The 20,557-nt window shown below is 39.1% G+C and overlaps 1 protein-coding gene across 2 annotated transcripts in view; it reads right to left on the reverse strand.

The window, feature by feature from the left end:
* Window positions 1-20,557, reverse strand: part of Znrf2 (zinc and ring finger 2) — a 75,360-nt gene that overhangs the window by 15,164 nt on the left and 39,639 nt on the right. For both annotated transcript variants that reach the window (XM_021164906.3, XM_021164905.3), the window contains exon 2: window positions 12,647-12,742. In XM_021164906.3, the coding sequence (XP_021020565.2) occupies window positions 12,647-12,742 (96 nt within the window). The remainder of the gene's footprint in view (window positions 1-12,646; window positions 12,743-20,557) is intronic.

A 20,557-nucleotide genomic window follows, 5' to 3' on the forward strand; every position in this document is an offset into this window, starting at 1 on the left:
TCCCCTATTCTGGGGGCATAGAACCTTCACAGGTCCAAGAGCCTCTCCTCTCATTGATGACCGACTAGCCATCCTCTGGTACATATGCAGCTGGAGCCATGAATCCCACCATGTGTTTTCTTTGGTTGGTGGTTTAGTCCCAGGGAGCTCTGGAGATATTGGTTAGTTCATATTGTTGTTCCTCCTATGGGGCTGCAAACCCCTTCAGCTCCTTGGGTATTTCTCTGGCTCCTCCATTGGGGACCCTGTGCTCAGTCCAATGGATGGCTGTGAGTATCCACTTCTGTATTTGTCAGGCACTGGCACAGGCCCTTAGGAGACTGCTATATCAGGCTCCTATCAGCAAGCTCTTGTTGGAAGCACTACTTTCTACGCAGCCCATACATGATTGTGAGATGTATCACGGTTTTATATACCAATGAGAAAAAACACCTCCATAAATTATGACACGTAATGCCAGCCCACAGGAAGCTTCAGGCAGGAGGACTGAAAGTTCATAGTTACCCTGAGTTATACAGAATGACCCTGTCTCAAAAGAAAAGAAAAGAAAACTGCAGCACACGCCCATCCTAAAACACACCAGTCTCCTCTAGCTGACGGACAGTGCACTCAGGGTTCAGAAGACACTGGCCCTCAATCTCACTCATGATGAGAAAGATGAGTGAGTTGAGCATCTGAGAAACAAATGTCATTAACTATATATATACCCTAAGTCTACACACTAGATTCAACACGAAATAGAGTATCCTGTATCAAGAACCAAATATACTGTTGAAAGAAAAATACCTGTCTTAGTCAGGGTTTCTATACATGGGCAAAACATCATGACCAAGAAGCAAGTTGGGGAGGAAAGGGTTTATTTGGCTTACACTTCCATGCTGCTGTTGATCACCAAGGAAGTCAGGTCTGGAACTCAAGCAGGTCAGGAAGCAGAAGCTGATGCAGAGGCCATGGAGGCATGTTCCTTACTGGCTTGCTTCCCCTGGCTTGCTCAGCCTGCTCTCTTATAGAACCCAAGACTACCAGCCCAGAGATGGTCCCACCCACAAGGGGCCTTTCCCCCTTGATCACTAATTGAGAAAATGCCTTACAGTTGGATCTCATGGAGGCATTTCCTCAACTGAAGCTCCTTTCTCTGTGATAACTCCAGCTGTGTCAAGTTGACACAAAACTAGCCAGTACAATACCTGACTTCTCTAACACTTCTATACTGACCTATAACCAAGTTGATGTCTTCATTACAATGCCTTAAGAATTTGCTATGACAATTTTAATATTTATTAAAGCTAAAATAATTAATTAAAATTTTCAGTAAATGTTTCTAAATTTTATCCTACTCATAAAATTTGTACAAAAGGCAAATCCAATCTATAAAATTATATATTTTAAGAATATAAGAATATAACAAAGAATTGTATTTTAAGAATTCTATATAATGTTTTAAACTTGATAGGTGAGTATGAGCCTCAAACACTTTGAAGTTTAGTTAAAAAAAAAAAACAAAAAAACAAAACAAAACTGCCCTATCTTAATTCAGAATGCTGGATTCAAGGCAGTTATTCTGATTTTAAATTCCTTTTAGCTCCAGTTCAAATATAGTTATATTTTCAGTATCAAGACAAGTACACCCACCCACAAACACCCCAAACAGCGGCTTAAAGCCAAAGATCAAGCCCTGCTGGCAAGGGGTTCCTGTAGAACTCTCATCTGATCAAACAATTACAAGTCAGCTTTAATACTCTCCAGCTACTCAATGCTCAAATGAGATACGTAAGCAACTGAGTTAGAATGTAGTTCCTTCTTAAAATAAAACCTATATTCACTGTCTCAAAAATTGCTCAGTTTTTCAAAATGTAAAGTCCTTTCATAAAATCTATATGAAAACATTTTTACAGTTTAAAAAAAAAAATCACTGTGCCATGTGAAAACTGAACTGCGATTTTTCTGTGTTCATCACCGATATAACACATCTAGAGTAGTTGGCATGAACACCATTCTACCTCCCTGGTGCCTTAACATCGATGTAGGAATTTTAACATATAGATATGGGGAAAAGCTAAAACAATCATGTTTAACAAGAGGTGGGTTGTCAGGATCACTTTGGTGGTGCATTCCATCTCAAGACAGTAACAGATACCTGAGTTTCTTGGTATCCGGAGATTGGTACAAGGGGGAGAGGGGCTGTGCAGAAAGAGCAAGTAAGACTAGGAAGTGCATGAGACTTGGAGTTGAGCCAGGCATAGTCGCACAGTCCTAACTATACCCAGGAGGTTAAGACAGGAGGAGGGCACTCTCTGAAGGTAGGGTAACAGTGAGAAATGGCGCTGGGATGAGAGTACCCACAAAAAGTTAAGGATTTATGGGCTGGCACGGTGGCACACACCGCTACTCCCAGCGCCTGGGAGGCAGAGGCAGGAGTATCTCCTCTCTGTAGAGCCTGGTCTCCACAGTGAGGACAACCTAGACTGCCTCAAAAACCAACAAGAACTCCTCCCCCCAATAACTTAAAAATGTGAAAACTGAAAACTTAATACAGATTTCCATTTTGCTAGTAATCTAGTCAACCTTTGAAACATCCTATTACTTGTCTTCAATATTAACAAAGGGAATGTACTAAAAATATAGTTAAGATTTTAAAGAATTCTGCAAATATTTTATAAGTTACCTAAACTTTTTTGTTAATAGGAAATACTTTACGGACTTCTTCAAAACACAAAGCCAATTATTATCCTATTTCTTTTACACCTCATCCTGATATTTCAGTTGTTCAACTCTCTGTTGCCATGGAATGTCTGAGACCCTCTGACCTTGGACACCGTTACTATGGGCAGATTACAACAATCACATGCAGATGATTTGCCCAACACTGCATACACTGTGGCTTCATTCACATAAGGCAATACAAATAAGCACTTTATTGCATTCTTTTGGACATACTTAGATTTGATGTTAATCTTACACAATGATGACTGTTATCTACATTTACATGTGAGCAAAAAGGCTTGAGCAAGTTCAGTAACTTATCAGAAACACGAAATTCGTTGTGTTTTGGGGCCATAACTTGGATTTAGGTTGGCTAATTAAGTAGAATTTTGCCTACTTTGTGAGTTTTGTTGAAGAAATAATAACTTCATTCCATTTTTAAAAACCTCATTTTAGTAGCATACATATTGATGCAAACGGAGGGTTTCAGACATCCTTAAGTGTGTGACATTCTGCAGCTGGAGAGGACCATGGAGTTAGAGCAGATGCTGTGCGTGCTGTGCTCCCGGGTCGGACGGGTTGGGTCCTCTGTGCTGCCTGTAGTCATAGGCAGTTGTGAGCTGCCCCACATGGGTGCTAGATATTGAGCTGGGGACTTCTGCAAGTGTCGTACACTCTTAACCACTGAACCATCTCTCTCCAGCTCCTGGGGAAAAGTCTTGAGACTGGCCACACTCAGCTACTGGGAGTTAGTATTATATTATAAAAGTAGAGAGCAGCTCACACCCTACTGCTTGAACAGCTTTAAGCAATCCTGGCCAATAAATAACATGTTCTGTCAGAGAAAAAAAACAGCATCATCTGTGCTATCACTGTAGTGGCCACAAGCCAACTGCAATCAGCTCTTGAATTTTCAACTTCAGTTATGGTAAAATATCAAACCTTAAAATATGTAATAGCTGGTGAACATATATTTATAAGCTAATTATAAACTTCTGTAAATTGATATTTCACTTATAGCTTCTCAAGCTCTTTGTCCAAAGAGATTACTTACAATTCAAGCAGCCAACTATGCAAAATTAAAAAATTTAGCAGGTCCAAGCACATATCCATAAAATTATTGTGGATCAAGACAACATGAAGAAAAGCAGACAGCCAAAAGTCTCCAAAAGCCAAAACAACAAAGGCCGAGTGAGTGTCAGAGGCAGCCATGGCTCCATGCACAAGTCTATCACCACAGTCACTTTCAGACAAGCATCCAAACAGTATTTCATCTCTCCAGCCAAGACGATGCCGAGCACTATCACACATCAGGCGTTTTACCTGAGGATTTACTTTCTCTTGAACCCTCAATGATAGCAGAAGAAAACAAAAGCAGCTGAAATGTGAAATAATCCCTAGAAAAATCAAGAATTAAAAAAAAAAAATCACAATATTAGTAAAAAGCAATTACTCAAATAATGAAAAGTGGGGGCTCTCTTACTAATATTTTCAGGTACCTAAATTAGTTTAGAAGGAGTTAATGCTAATATTTGACATTTCAGACACACAAGGGGTTGTTCTACTCATATACTGTAACAGCTTATGAAATTTAATAAAATGAAGCTGATTTTCAAGTTAAATATCACTATAACTATGGTATCAACCTTTAACAGTCTGCCTCAAAGTGCAAACCCCTGGTGAGTGTTGGTTCTCCTCTCTCTCAGAATCTCATTCTGGCTCACCTTGGAATTCCAGACTTCTCTACCTCAATGCATTTGCTTGCGTGTGTGCGTGCGCGTGTGTGTGTTGTGTGTGTGTATAAATACAACAAAGAATTGATCATATTAATCATGCAGCTACCATTCAACTGTACTGTTAAAAACAATATAAATATAAGGTCAACTTCAAGGAATGGCTCACAGCTAAAATCTTAAGCATGCAGGAGGGGTTAAACATGGGAGCCAGCTTGGGCAGCACAGTAATGTAGTTCATAGGTTGAAAGAGCAAATAAAAAGACTACTGAAAAACAGAGTTTTTTAATAATTTAAAAATCATATGCCTGGAAATATTTTGGAAATGCACACCTGGCATCTCCTTCAAGAAAATGTGACCAAAGTGAAATGGACTTGAATCTGGAATAGGAAAATTGGAACACAAGGGGAGAAAAGATGACTTCCAAAGCACATTTTCATTCCCACGGTGACCTAAAAGCAAACTCAAAAAGCCAAGTACTAAAAAAGGTAAGTTCCTTATAGGCTGCAAACAGCCATACAAGCCATCTAAGGAATTAGTATACACAGAATTACTTCCTCATCTTCCAAATTTTCAATCTATTCCCCATTTCTCTCACATTTCACAAAAAGAAAACAAGCAAATAAACATCACAATTGCTATACCTAATCAAATATTGTCCTACATGGCACTCTTCCCTCCAACAAACTTAAACTGTTTAATACATTTAAAAAGTTGTAATAAACTCTGCTTTTAATTAAGATTCAGGTGCATTCATGGTGAGTCACTACATTGAGGGATGGTAAGAATCAGATTTTCAGGCCTTATTACTGTATGCTTTAAAATCAGAATAGTGCATGAAGTTATCATGTTAAAGGTGGGCTCATAATGGCAATAAGAGAGTCAAACAATTTGAATATAGAAACAAACAAAACCTCAACCCCAACGCCTTAAAAAACCTACAGCATGTATATAGCTTAGACAGGTGTGATTCTCAATTTCCAAGTTACTTAGGAACATTTGGGGGAGGCAGCTACCTCATAAAGCAATGGTGAGACATAACTAATACCTGACTGGTACTACACCTGGCATGAGACAGGTTATGCTGAACTCTATCTAATCCTCTAATGTATGTCCACTATCAGGAATACAAAAATACATACAACCTTGGCTGATCGTAACTACAAGATACTAGTCCCAAAGACATTCTCAGCTGTTTACATACACAAATACCCTTTATAGAGTATAAGAAATTCAAGCTACCTCTGGAAAGAACCAAGGGCTTGCTAAGGTGAGAGGGGACTTTTCACTGGACATTTTCTGTCTCTGCACTGTAACCATGCAAACGTACCTAGTCAGGAAGAAAAGTCGATTCTAAAGAGAAGAACAAAGATGGCAGGCAAAAGCAATCAGAGAAAGCAGCACTTAGAAGGCCATTCTCCCTGGGTCTTACACTGGTGTTTCTGTGCCCTTGGGAATCTTTTCAAGGACATCTGTAGAGCACAGGTTCCTTGAGTTCTTTATTGCAGTTGCTCACTGATGGGGGGGGGGGATCAAGGCTTCAGGACCAACAAAGGACTTTTTATTTCGGCTGTTGTTATTTCATGAGTAACAAAATCCTTTGATTCTTACCCCAAATCAGAGGTTTACACATTATACCAGAGTTTACACAACCATGGTGGCACGTTAATGGTTATGGAAGGTGGACAGTCTCAGCAGCTCAGGAATTGGATGGGGGTGGGTAGGTGGATCAAGTCCAGGTCTTGCTGCACAGTGAATTCAAGAACATGAGACCTGTCTTTAAAAAGTTCTAGTCTAAAAAGTAATGCTCAAATTAAACAAATATTTCTGTAAATAACATAGCTATGCAACATATAAAGCCAAAGGCTACGAGGTGGCTCAGTGTGTAAAATACTTGGTGTGCAGGCATAAGGACCTGAGTTCAGATTTCCAGCACCCATAGGCAGAGACAGGCAGATTGGAGCTCTCTGGTCAGCTAGTCTAGTGGAATTGATGAGTTACAGGTTCAGTAAGATGGAAAGCAAGTAATAGACGATAATATCAATCTTTAATCTCTATATACATGCACACAAATACCTGCACTTACACAAAGATGTACACACATATAAAACCAGAAAATGTTCTATAAGGCTAATGCCACTAATACAACTTAAGAGACTTCAAATCCAAGAAGAATTGGTAAAACCAGTTATAGTGGAGGATTTTATTAAATTTCTCCATTTGTTAGACTTCTGTAGACCAAACAACTCCTAGCAAGGACACTGACTATTCCATAATACAACCAACTCAATGTCCATAGGTATCAGTGAAGTGCTGAGGCAGCCAGGGTGGTGGCGCATGCCTGTGTTCCCCAGGAGACAGAGGCAGGCTGAGCCCCACATGCTCTCTCTCCCTAACTAGCTCCAAGTCCGTCAGTCAATCAAGGAGATCCAGGGATATACACAGAGAGCACCTATCTCAGACAAACAAAAGTTTAACACTAAAACAAAACTGTTTTTTTTTTTTTAAACTTCATAGAAACTCGCTTGTTTGCTTCTGTTGCTATGATAAACACTTTGACTAAGAGAAACTGGGGGTAAAAGTGTTTATTTGGATTATACTCAAAGGTATACTTGCAGGAAGAAGCTCAAAAATCAAGGAAGAATCAAAGTACAGACCATGCAGGAATGATGATGCTTACTGGCTTGTTCACAGGCTCGTGTTCAGCTACTTTTTCAAAACTTTGATGTGTGTGAGTGTTTTGCCTGCATGTGTGTCTGTGGACCATGTGTGTGCCTGGTGCCTGAGGAGGTCAGAAGAGGACACTGGATCCCCAGGAGGGAAGATGCAGAGGGTTGTGAGCTATCATCGTGTGGATGCTGAGAAGCAAAGCTGGGTTCTCTGCAAGCGCAGTTAGATACTGTAATGGCTCAGCTATCTTTTTAATTCAGCCCAGGCCCCAGATCAATTTGAACAAGGCATGTCTTCAGTTGAGATTTCCTCTTCCCAGGTGACTCTAGGTTTGTGTCATGTTGATAGCTACAACTAACTCTGATAGCTTATAAGCATTCTGTACAGAAGCAGTGATGGACTTGACTACAAATACATCAATACATTTCGAAAACAGAGTGGCACACACAGCCCTCTACAACATTAAAATCCAAATGACTTTCCACTGTATCTACCAAATCTATCTTTGAAATTAGTAAAAGGAATAATGTATATTAACTTGGTAAAGGGTATTCTTAAAATGTTTCTATTAAAATATAGAAAATGAGAAGAAATAAGCTATTTGGTACTTAGTATTAATAAATTTTAGATTAATTTAAACTACTGTCTCCTTTGTCTAAAGCGCAAGTACAAAATCACACATTACAATGAAAAAAATACAACTTAAAGAGGAAAAAAATCCTGTGAAATGTTCCAATAGTGGAATCTAAGACTTAGGAAAATACTATTATTATTTTGGGTGGTCCTGCTCCTCCTGTGGGTCATTACACCACACTCACTTAGAAAAGGATTTACTTTTAGAATGCATTGAAGAAATGATGAGGACTTCACTGAGGAAGCTGTCAGTCATCTGTCTTTAAAAGAGTGGATGGTTTCACAGCACTTCTGTAGCTGATGGAGAAAGCAGAACTTTTAATGTTCCTCCCCCACCCCACCCCCACCCCCCAGACAGGGTTTCTCTGTGTAGCCCTGGATGTCTTGGAACTCACTCCTTGGACCAGGTTGGCCTTGAACTCAGAAATGTGCCTGCCTCTGCCTCCCAAGTGCTGGGATTAAAGGCGTGCGCCACCACTGCCCAGCTTCAGAACTTTTAAATTAGACAAATTCAGAGCAAAGGAAGAGTTTCCAATTCATAATCTTTGCTTTTGTGTAACTTCAATAACAAAGTTTTAAATACTCCATGATTGAAATGTAAAAATCCACAATATAAGAAATCAACACTATTTAATTAGACCATTTGAAAAATCTACCAACACAATCTAACAGGAAGGAAGAAAGGAAGGAAGGAAGGAAGGAAGGAAGGAAGGAAGGAAGGAAGGAAGGAAGGAAGGAAGGAAAAAGAAAGAGAGAGAGAGAAAGGGAGGGAAAGGGAGGGAGGGATGGAGGAAGGAAGGAAAAAAGAAGGAAAGAAAGAAGAAAAAGAAAAAAAAATCCAGAATCCCAGCACTTGGGAGGCAAGAGATTTGTTAAGTTTGAGGCCAGGCTGGGCTACAGAAAATAAACTGTTTCAAAAATAAACTTAAATAAATTAAGCTGCCTTTTGTTTTAAAAGAGAAGAAAATGGCAGACACATTACTCAGGTTGGAAGGCAGCATCCACTCAGCGGGTTACTGCTAACTAGGAAAAGGCACCATGCCCCATAGTGTCATGGGGATTCTATAGTAAGCTTGTGAGTGACTCAGTAAGCCAAGAAATGAAACCCACACAAGCACTCGCTAACAATCCAGACTCACTGAAGTCAGTCTTAGATCTCATCCTGTCCTACCAAGTGCCAATGCTTAGTGCGCACACTGTGGTGCTAAGGGAGGTAGAGGGGGGGGGGCGGCGCCTTGGTTGGGCACACCCTTGAGGAATGACAGAACCACCACCACATCCTCCTTTCACTCTCCATCCACTTCCTGGCCACCAAGAAACAGGAATTGCTCTCCCCTGTCACACAGTTCTACCTCCCAAGGGCCTCAGCCATGGGGCCAAAGCACCATGACCTGAAACCATGGGTCAAAAACCAATTTTCTCCTATCAAGCTGGCCTTTTGTTTTTTTCGGGTCACAGCTGCTGAGAAGCTAACAAAGCCAGCAACACTTAGTATGGAGAACTGTCATTCTTAACCCCAAAATTAGGAGTAACCTAGACACCAAGGACACTTTTCTTTGAATCCAAATAAATGCTGATAGAGCAGGTTCCTCAGTAGGAGCATGTAGAGCATCTCTGAAGCTCTCATCAGCTCATACCCACATGTCTGCAACTCATTCTCTCCCAGAGCTCCTCTGTAAATACAGCTGTCCAAAAAGAAGCCTGACTCTTCTGTGAATTTTTGTAGTTAGCTAATATATATTTCACAAATAAATTAAAAATTTTCAGACCTAGGTACTTTTGGAAGTCTGCACAGATACAATTACTAAGCATACTAAAAGACAATTCTTGTTTAAGCATTAACATGACTCACATCAACCCAGCTGAGCTGGTGTCAACATTTAGGAATTCAAACATGAAACTATAGTCACGTGACCAAAAGATTCAGTCTTAGAGTTTCTGACTCACCCGTGTAAACTTTATGATAACATTAATAGAACAAATGCTTTGCTTCGGCATTATAAAGGCCACCTGCAAACAGACTCATCACCAGTGTGATAAGTGACACTCTGCGCCTTTGCCTTTTAAGCAGTTAGAATTCCCCATGCCTAAGATTGTGCCACACATTTCCATAACCCCTAGATCTCTACAGTCCCAGATCCTTTCTTTATCATTACAGCCCACAGGCTAGTTTTAAAATTAAAATGACATAAAAGTTTATGAAAACTTTTAGCTTCTTGCTGTAAAGGATTTTAGACCGACCCAGGCCTAGTTTTGAGAATGGCTTTTACTTTGCTTCCAAGCACAGTAGAGAGAGTGTCTGTGTGTCTGTGTGTGTGTGTGTGTTTGTGTGCGCATGTATTCATGCATGCCTGCCTGCCTGCCTGCGTAGTATGTTTTGTTGTCAATAACTGCCAAGTAGAACAGGTATCATTAGGGGCAAACTCAAGGCTGCTGTTTTTTAAAAAGACTTCTAACATGCCTTTCAAATTGCTTTGTTTTGGGTTTCTTTCTGCTTCAATTAGAACTCTACAGGGAAATGTGATCACAGAGGCACTCTGCCTCATTCTTTTAGGCAACCTACAGTGAACCTTATTCCTTACCATACTAAATAAACAGGCTGAGCACTGCTTTGAGAATAACCTTGGACTCTCCTTACTTAATGCAAGTTACAAGTCTCTCTCCATTCTCTCTCCTCCATTCTCCTCACTGTCTTAGTACTCATCAAGGTAAGAGCCCACTGCATTTACTTATACTTTGAGACAATCTAGCAGACAAGTTTATTAAATAGTTAAATCAGGAAATAAAAAGCAGTCGAATCATAACATATATTACGTTCTGGATATGCAAAAATTAAATGTATAGAATAATACTGAGATTATATACAAATATATTATGCTTTTCAATGTAATAAAATGTAGCTGCAACTTTTAAAACCCAGGAGTTAACATTGAAGATGCTAATGACAGAACCACTGAGTGAGAATGGAAACAAACCTATCCACTTTTAGCCTCAAATTCTGAGCTTGAATGAAAATCGTAAGTGACAGAATCGCAACTAGATTATGTAAAGAAGACAATATCTATCCGACACATACATTTGTTATTCAAAATAATTGCTAGAAGCTATTCCTACTTATACACTGGTAAATGAAGGGAAAGAAATGCTTTGTTGCCACTGAGATAGTAAAACTGGAGACACTATGTTGAGGAAAGTCTTCTGAAAGCACAGGGCAGTTATCTGAGGAATGCATTCATCTCATTACTCTTGGTAGACTGGAAGTTCTACTTGTATTCTTCACTGGATCTTGGCACTTAGAGTAGTGTCTCAGGTATAAGGACACAAAAGACAGCTGCTGAACTTAGCTAGTTACTAGGACTTTTGCCACTCACTATATTTCAAACTAACTTTTACATTTGGAATTTTTTTAAGCCTCGAATGTCTTTTCTTCTTTTCCTTAATGACATTAGTGTAGCTAAGTTCATCATCCACTTATTTTTTTGCATTAAAGACAGGATCTTAGCCAGGCAGTGGTGGCTCACAACTTTAATCTCAGAATTTGGGAGGCAGAGGCAGGCAGATCTCTGTGAATTCAAGGCCAGCCTGGCCTACAGAGCAAGTTCCAGGTTAGCCAGCTCTACAGAGAAACTCTGTCTCAAAAAATTTTAATAAATAAACTTGAAAAATAAAGTAAATAAATGAATAAAACCAAAACAAAACAACAACAACAAAAACCCAGGATCTTAATAAATAGCCCAAGCTGGCTTTAGTCTCAGCTATGCTAAAAGTTACAGGAAATACCACAAAAATTCAACTGTTTTTCTTATTAGCCAAGAGAAAACTATTTGATTTTTAGTTCCTGAATTTATTCCACTTGCTCTGTGATGACACTGAAGACTGTATGACTAGGGTGAAGATAGAATACCCTAGTCCAACATACCAGACCCAAAGCAACTGCCAGTTATTGCATGTGAGTAGATAGGGACAGGTACGTGGTGACAGTAAGTTTCAGTCTCCGTTTCCTAGATTTATTTTCTTCCATTAGCTGTCTATCTACTATATTCAAGAGAAAACTTTGTCCCTACTTTTAACAGTGTATCATTTATTATAGATCTGTTTAAGAGTTATTTACTTTTATGCATATAGGTGCTTTGCCATATGTATGTGCACCATGTGTGCAGTGCCCAGAAGCCAAAAGAGGGTGTCAGGTCCCTTAGAACAGGTCCCTTAGACGTAGTTGCATAGAGTTGTGAGCCATCATCTGGGTGCAGGAAATTGAACCCCAGGTCCTCTGGAAGCACAACAATGATCTTAACCATTAAGATGTCTCTGAACACAGTGGTCACAAACATTACTTTTTCTTTTAGGCCTAACCTAAAAGACTTTCATCAGCACAACAGTTCTCAAAGTGTAATCCAACAATCTAGAGTTAGGAGGTGAGGAAGTCTTGGCCATCCCAGAACTACCTCTGTAGACCCAGGATGGCCTCAAACTCAGAGATATGCCTGCCTCTGCTTCCCCAGGGCTGGGATTTAAGGTTTGTACCACCACCATCACCTGGCTACATCTATTGTTATGGCAATATCATTTGCCTTTTTCATTCTTACTCTCTCCTATGTACCAGTGAAATTTTCCAGGACATCTGGAAAATGCAGAAGAGTTTTGATAATTCTTTGTCACTAAGTCAGCTATTAAGGATTAAAAAAATACAAGACAGTGTCAATTTGCCATTAGATGTTTTAGAAAATATGTTTTTTGCTTATCAATAGATATAACCTAATTAATAGATTAATTTTTAATACATATAAAGGCATCTCAAGATGAGAATTGGAGTCCTTCTTGCCATTTAAATTTTGCTTCAAACATGAAATTCACATACTTTATGGTAATGCTAAATTGAAATGTTATCTTAAGGCAGTGAACTTACCATTATACGTTATTCTTGGCTTTGTTAAACACATTACAAGATGCAAATCCATTTCATCTGAGGGTACAAATTTTGAGCATACCGGGCACTTAAATCCTAAAACATAAAGGAAATCCAGGTTATTTAACTATTCTGAATATGGAACTATAGTTTTAAAAGGTGTGTTAGACCAAAAGCATTTTACAATTGTAATATTTGACTAATAATAATGTATTATAATACTTACATACAACTCAATTTTGAAAAAAATATTTGTGACTAGAGCCCCCCCAGACAGGGTTTCTCTGTGTAGCCTTGGCTGTCCTGGAACTCACTTTGTAGACCAGGCTGGCCTCGAACTCAGAGATCCGCCTGCCTCTGCCTCCCAAGTGCTGGGATTAAAGGCGTGCGCCACCACGCCCAACGAGCCCATATGACTTAAATCAATGTATAAAGCAAATTAAATAAGTGAGCTCCACCATAAATTCCCTTATTTCTATTACTTAAGATTATTCTCATTTCTCATTTTTAAAATCTCTCTCTCTCCACACACACACACACACACAGACAATTTCATGTTAGAATAGGTTTCTATGTTGATCATCTTTGTGAAAATGATCTTTCCCAATTTGATACATCAGCAGTTATATTCTTTATAGCTACACAGTACCGAAGCTGGTTTGAATGAGAATGTTCCCCACACATTCCCGTTTGAATGCTTGGTCCCAGTCGTTGGAACTGTTTGAGAAGGATTAGGAGGCATGGTCTTATTGAAGAACGTGTGTCTGTCACTGGGGGGTGGGATTTGAGGTTTCAAAAGCCCGTGTCATTCCCAGCTAGCTAGCTCTCTGCCTTGAGGTTGTTGCCTTAGCATGTAAGCTCTTGGCTACTGCTTCAGTACCATACCTGCCTGCCTGCTGCCACTCTTGTGCTCCCCACCAGGGGCAATGGACTCACCCTCTGAAACTGTAAGCCTCAGTACATTCTTTCTCCTATGTTGTCTTAGTCATGGTGTCTCTTCACGACAGAAAACTAAGAAATACCTTAGCAAATATTCTGCCCAGTCAATATTTTAAACATACATCTGATAAAGAATGCAAAGGCATTGAGAAGAGCAAAAGCAGGTTTATCATCTAAGTCTCGAGGTCTACATTATCAGTTGCTACACTTGGAGATGCTCTGTGTTTGTACTTCCAGAGTTCCTCTATGTTCAACTCATCTCCAACTTGTTTAACATGCAGCCTTTTAAAATGGGGTTCTAGTATGTGGATGCTGGGTCACTGAGGACATGTGTTCCATCCAAAACTTTACAGGAGTTTCCATGGGACTCTAGAGCAATTTTCCCAAGAGCAAATTGTTGTACAAGTCTCAGCCTGAGTCTTTAATGGCTCCCTGGCTTCTTGTCTGGCAAAACAATGCATTCCCTCCCCGAGCATACCTGCCACTGTGGTGCCAATCACCATGAGCCTCCAGAATGTGAGCTAAAGCAGCCTTCCGAATCAACCACACTTGGATACCTCATTACAGTAATGTAGAAATGACTAGTCGGTGGTCTTTCTGCCACACCATACTAACTCCTAATGCAAACATACAGCAACAAATCAAGGGAGGCACTTTCAGTCCATTTTGATAACTTAAATGATAGGTTCTTTACTACAATATTCAGTGTGAACTGCTATTTACCTGAAGTGCTCTGTTAAAATCAAACTAGCATACTAAATGGAAGAATGCTACCTATCTCTACTTAGGCAGTGATCACACGTCTTGCTGTCTCAATATTCTTTCTACCCTCACAGTTTTAAAGTGAGTCAGAGAATCTGGAAAACTTTGATCTGACATATGCAATTTAGTTTGGCTAGGAAAATTCTGAAATAAAACAAAATGAAGGGCCAGCGTGATCAGTTTCTCTGGCTAGAAGTAAAAGGCACAAGCACACCTGTCAAAGGTCAATCTGAAGTGTTCATGGTAGCTCAGATGTAAGCTGAACTAAGAAGACAGAAACCAAGACAAGTGCAGGAAACAGGGAATCTAGGAGGCCCTGGAACCAGTGTGCAGGCAGAGGCAGAAACATTCTGAGAGATCACTAACCAGTGATGATAGACATTCTACACCTACTTCTAGGATGGGAAGGTTCCTATAGGAACCATTTTCTCTCAGTTGTAAGATCAAAGTCATGGACAGCCTCATAGCTTAGACTAGAATCATAGCTCGTATACAAAAACCATATAATATAAAGCCACGGAGAAGAGTTCCTAAGCTACTCATTCAGGAATTCTGTTTTCCTAAGTGAAATACATCATCCCAAACTTGAAAAGGGCTGGAAAGAAGCACTGGCAGCTACGAGCACAGGCTGTGCTTGCTTCTCTTCACTTCCCAACTCACTAAATGAAGAGCAAACAAAACTTCAAAATTGAGAAATGAAGACTTGAGATAAGTTAGCAACAAGAGTGAGAAAATACAAGAAGGAGTTGACAGGGTTTGCTAAAACAGAGTCTTGAGTGCTATGAAGGTAGCCAAGTCTCACTTCATAATTCTCAAAGACCAAGATGGCTAACAAGGGTGCCCAATGGCTTCCCTGACAAGGATGCATGAGGCTAAAATGCATGACTACAGGAACTAAATACAGGCATTCAGGCTCCAGTTCATGGTATACAACACTAAATGCTTGAAAGCTAGTGGTTTCTCCTGGGGGAAACAAAACTTCACATCTGGATAGGGAGAGTAGCCAAGTAAGCCCAGAATGCGGGCCATTCCACAGTTGTAAAGTGCTTAGAACCGGATACAAGAGCAGGAAAATAAGAGATTTACTATAAAAAAATAACCAAAGAAAGTCAGAATTTCTACCTGACACTGAGTGTCACTGTTAGCTTCACCGGTCAACTTAGAGTCACCTGGGTAGAAGGAACCTCAAGTAAAGAAATGCTCAGATCAGGCTGGCCTATGCCATGGCTGTCATGTGTTTTCTTAACTGCTAATTGATGTAGGAAGGTCCAGCCCATTGTGGGTGTTGCCATCACTGGGCAGGTGTGAGAAGGGTGACTGAGCAAGCCCAGAAGCAGCATTTTTGAGCTTTCCATGGCAAGCTCCTGCCTTGGCTTCCTTCAGTGATGGACTGTAACACATGAGCTGAAATGAACTTTCCTTCCAAGGTGCTTTTGGTCACAGTGTTTGTCAAGGCAACAGGGCAACAGAAGACCAAACTGGGACAGTGGAAAAAGAAGAGACTAGGAATGAAGAAAAATCTCACGTTGGGAAAAAAAAAAAAACAAAAACCAACTAACCAAGAAACAAAAAAAAAACCAAACCAATGCCAGCATGGTAATGCATACCTTTAATCCCAGCGCTCAAAAGACAGAGACAGGCAGATCTCTGAGTTTGAGGCCTGTCTGGCCTACATAGCAAGTTCCAGACAGCCAGAGCTACATAGTGAGACCCCGTCTTAAAAACAAACAAACAAACAAACAAACAAACAAAACAAAACAGAAAAAGAGCTTCCGGTCTGGGCTGGTGCCCTGAGCAGACTTTGGGTGCCAACTCCCTAGCCAGTTCCACAACACCCAGAGGAAGCTCTACTCCCAGAAGCTCTAACACACCCAGGACCAAAGGATCCCAGGATCCCAGAGGCCTCTGAACTCTGAGGAGTCCTGACATAACCAGGATCACAGAAGGACAGGTCCCAATCAGATATAGCCAGGGCAGGTAGCACTAGAGATAATCAGATGGTGGGAGGCAAGCTTAAGTACATAAGCAACAGAAACCAAGGTTACTTGGCATCTTCAGAACCCAATTATCCCCATAGCAAGTTCTGGATACAATATCACACTGGAAAAGCAAGATTCGGATCTAAAATCACTTCTCATGATGGTGATAGAGAATTTTAAGATGGACATAAATAACTCCCTTAAAGAAATACAGGAGAACACAGGTAAACAGCTAGAAATCCTTAAAGAAGAAACACAAAAATCCCTTAAATAATTACAGGAAAACACAATCAAACAGGTGAAGGAAATGAACAAAACCATCCAGGATCTAAAAATGGAAATAGAAACAATAAAGAAATCACAAAAGGAGACAATCCTGGAGTTAGAAAACCTAGGAAAGAGATCAGGAGTCATAGATACAAGCATCACCAACAGAATACAAGAGATAGAAGAGAGAATCTCAGGTGCAGAAGATACCATAGAAAACATTGACACAACAGTGAAAGAAAATGCAAAAAGCAAAAAAGCTCCTAACCCAAAACATCCAGGGAATCCAGGACAAAATGAGAAGATGAAACCTTAGGATAATAGATATAGAAGAGAGTGAAGATTCCCAACTTAAAGGCCCAGTAAATATCTTCAACAAAATTATAGAAGAAAACTTCCCTAACCTAAAGAGATGCCCATGAACATACAAGAAGCCTACAGAACTCCAAATAGACTCGGCCAGAAAAGAAATTCCTTCTGTCACATAATAATAAAAACACCAAATGTACTAAACAAAGAAAGAATATTAAAAGCAGTAAGGGGGAAAGGTCAAGTAACATATAAAGGCAGACCTATCAGAATTACAGACCCCACCCCCACCCCCACCCCGGGCCCGGCTTGCTCTGGATCTTATAGCCTTCATAGTCTCCGGTGAGAAGTCTGTGGCGCACGCCTTTAATCCCAGCACTCGGGAGGCAGAGGCAGGCAGATTTCTGAGTTCGAGGCCAGCCTGGTCTATACAGAGAAACCCTGTCTCGAAAAAGCCAAAAAAAAAAAAAAAAAAAAAAAAGATCCAGGGCAGATGTCATACAGTCCCTAAGAGAATACAAATGGCAGCCCAAGCAAAACTCTCAATTACCATAGAGGTAGAAAACAAAATATTCCATGACAAAACAAATTTACACATTATCTTTCCATAAATCCAGCCCTACAAAGGATAATAGATGGAAAACACCAACACAAGGAGAGAAACTACACCCTAAAAAAGCAAGAAAGTCATCTTTCAACAAACTCAAAAGAAGACAGCCACATATACATAATTCCACCTCTAACAACAAAAATAACAATCACTTTTCCTTAATATCTCTTAACATCAATGGACTCAATTCCCCCCAAAAAAGACATAATAGACTAACAGACTGGATACATAAACAGGACCCAGCATTTTGCTGCATACAGGAAATGCACCTCAGGGACAAAGACAGACACTACCTCAGAGTAAAAGGCTGGAAAACAATTTTCCAAGCAAAAGGTCCCAAGAAACAAGCTGGAGTAGCCATTCTAATATCAAATAAAAGCAACTTTCAACCACAAGTTATAAAATTATCAAAAAAGATAAGGAAGGACACTTCATACTAGTCAAAGGAAAAATCTACCAAGATGAACTCTCAATTCTTCAAATGCAAGGACACCCACATTCATAAAAGAAAATATACTAAAGCTCAAAGCACACATCGCACTCCACACAGTAATAGTGGGAGACTTGAACACCCCACTCTCAGCAATGGACAGATCATGGAAACACACTAAACAAAAACACAGTGAAACTCACAGAAGTTTCAAACTTATGTGAAGAAGAACCAAATGGATCTAACAGATATTTATAGAACATTTCATCCTAAAGCAAAAGAATATACCTTCTTCTTAGCATTTCATGGTACCTTCTTCAAAATTGACCATATAATTGGTCACAAAACAGGCCTCAACAGATACAAGAAGATTGAAATAATTCCATGCACCCTATCAGATCACCATGGACTAAAGCTGGTGGTCTTAAATACCAACAAAAACAACGAAAAGCACACATATACATGGAAGCTGAACAACACTCTACTCAATGATAACTTGGTCAAGGAAAAAATAAAGAAAGAAATTAAAGGATTTTTAGAATTTAATGAAAATGAAGACACATCATACCAAAACTTATGGGACACAATCAAAGCAGTGGTAAGAGGAAAACTTAAGAGCTCTAAGTGCCTCCAAAAAAATTTTAATAAACCAAAACAAAACAAAACAAAAAAAACGGAAGAGAGCTTACACTAGCAGCTTGACAGCACACCTGAAAACTCTAGAACAAAAAAGAAGCAAATATACCCAGGAGGAGTAGATCGCAGGAAATAATCAAACTCGGAGCTGAAATCAACTAAGAAGAAACAAAAAGAACTATACAAAGAATCAACAAACAAGCAGCTGGTTCTTTGAGAAAATCACCAAGATAGATAAACCTTTAGCCAGACTGTCCAGAGGGCACGGAGACAGTATCCAAATTAATAAAATCAGAAATAAAAAGGGAGACATAACAACAAAATATGTCAAAATAATTATTCTGTTTGTTGAATATTAATAGTTGAAAATATTAAAATGTTCTACAAACATGGAAATATTATTGATAATTTTTCTCACTGTGCTTGAAATTAGCATTTTCTTAATGTTTAACTTCAAAGAGTTTTTTGCTATTTTGAAAATTTTTAAATATACTTACTGATAAAATAATTTCTCTTCTAGAAACACTGATAATCTTTTTTAAGTAAACTTATAATTAGACAATGTACACAGATATATAATGTGTTTTAAATACTATCTCAATATGTCAGGTGGTATCATAAGGGCTTTTGAATATATTTCTTAATGATTCATTTTTAATATTTTATGCTCTTTTACTATGCTTAACTCCCAAAGAATATTTTGTATGTTTTGAAACAATTTAGTATTCAACATTTGATACAGGATCTTCAGTTATGGATAGTATTAAATATTCATTAATGATATTCTTATGGTCTGAAAGGATATGAATATAAAAGTTGAATAATTTTTATGTATTATTTGATTCTCAAAATACTTAATTATTATTAATATGTTTGATGTGTAAGATGCATTTAAATAATAAAAAAATTTAAGGGGGGAAAAAAAAGAAAACCAAGCAACAAGGGTTCTTGTCTGTTATTGAGCCCTATCTTCAGGTTATAGAGGCTCCTTTCTATTAGGCATAATGCAAAACAAACAAAGAAACAAACAGAAGCACATTAGAAGTAAATTCAAAAGATGGCTGACAATGAATATTTGCATTATCTATCAAAAACAAATGTGCAGTATCTTTACTATACAAAGAACTCTTTAAAATTCAATACAAATAAACACCAATACTGTAGTTTTTAAGATGGGCAAATTTTCTAAACAGCACCAAGCACTCCTTGGTGTGACATACTGAGGACAAGATGTACCTATGTATATTCCTGTGAAATATAATTTGAATATAATTATGAGGAGTTGAGAAAACGCCTTTAAGAGGTAAGAGACCTCAAAATAATAAAAATGTCAATCTGGAAACAGAAGGGAACTTGAACAGCTGAAATTCTGACCCCTACCCTAAAGACTTTTACAGCTCTGGTTTATGGGAGTTGTTCCTGGTTACTTTCTTTGGTTTTCATCTTATATATTAAAGGCATTGTCCAAACGTTCTCAATTGTCCTGTTATAATTTAGGATGACACTAGATCCATGAAATAAGAGGTTAGAAGACAGTGATAGAGAAATGGAAGGAAGGTATTAGAGCTGGCAAAATGACTCAGCAGGTTAAGGCCCTTGACAGGCAGCCAGCCAGAGACTCTCTGCAGAATCCTCTGAACTCACACAAAGGTCTAAGGAGACAACAGACTCTAGAGCTGCCCTCTGATCTCTGCACACACCAGGGCATGTGTGTCTCTGTCTTTGTCTCTCTCTCATAGACACACAAAAAATATAGAAATGAAAAATTCACATAGAAAGATGGCTCTTAATTTAAGGTAATACTCTCATTTAAAAATAATTATCATTTACTATGTATGAGAAGATTATCTAGATACTGTGAATATAACCATTTACCCCTGCACACTTTGAATTCAGTCTTGACACCTTAAAGATAAAAGCAGACAGGCTAAGAGCATGGTTATCGCTAGGAACTGGCCAGAAGAGGATTCCGACAGCCC

The sequence above is a fragment of the Mus caroli genome, unplaced genomic scaffold (genome assembly GCF_978045245.1).
Source record: "Mus caroli unplaced genomic scaffold, Mus_caroli_1 scaffold_7, whole genome shotgun sequence".
Lineage (NCBI taxonomy): Eukaryota > Metazoa > Chordata > Mammalia > Rodentia > Muridae > Mus > Mus caroli.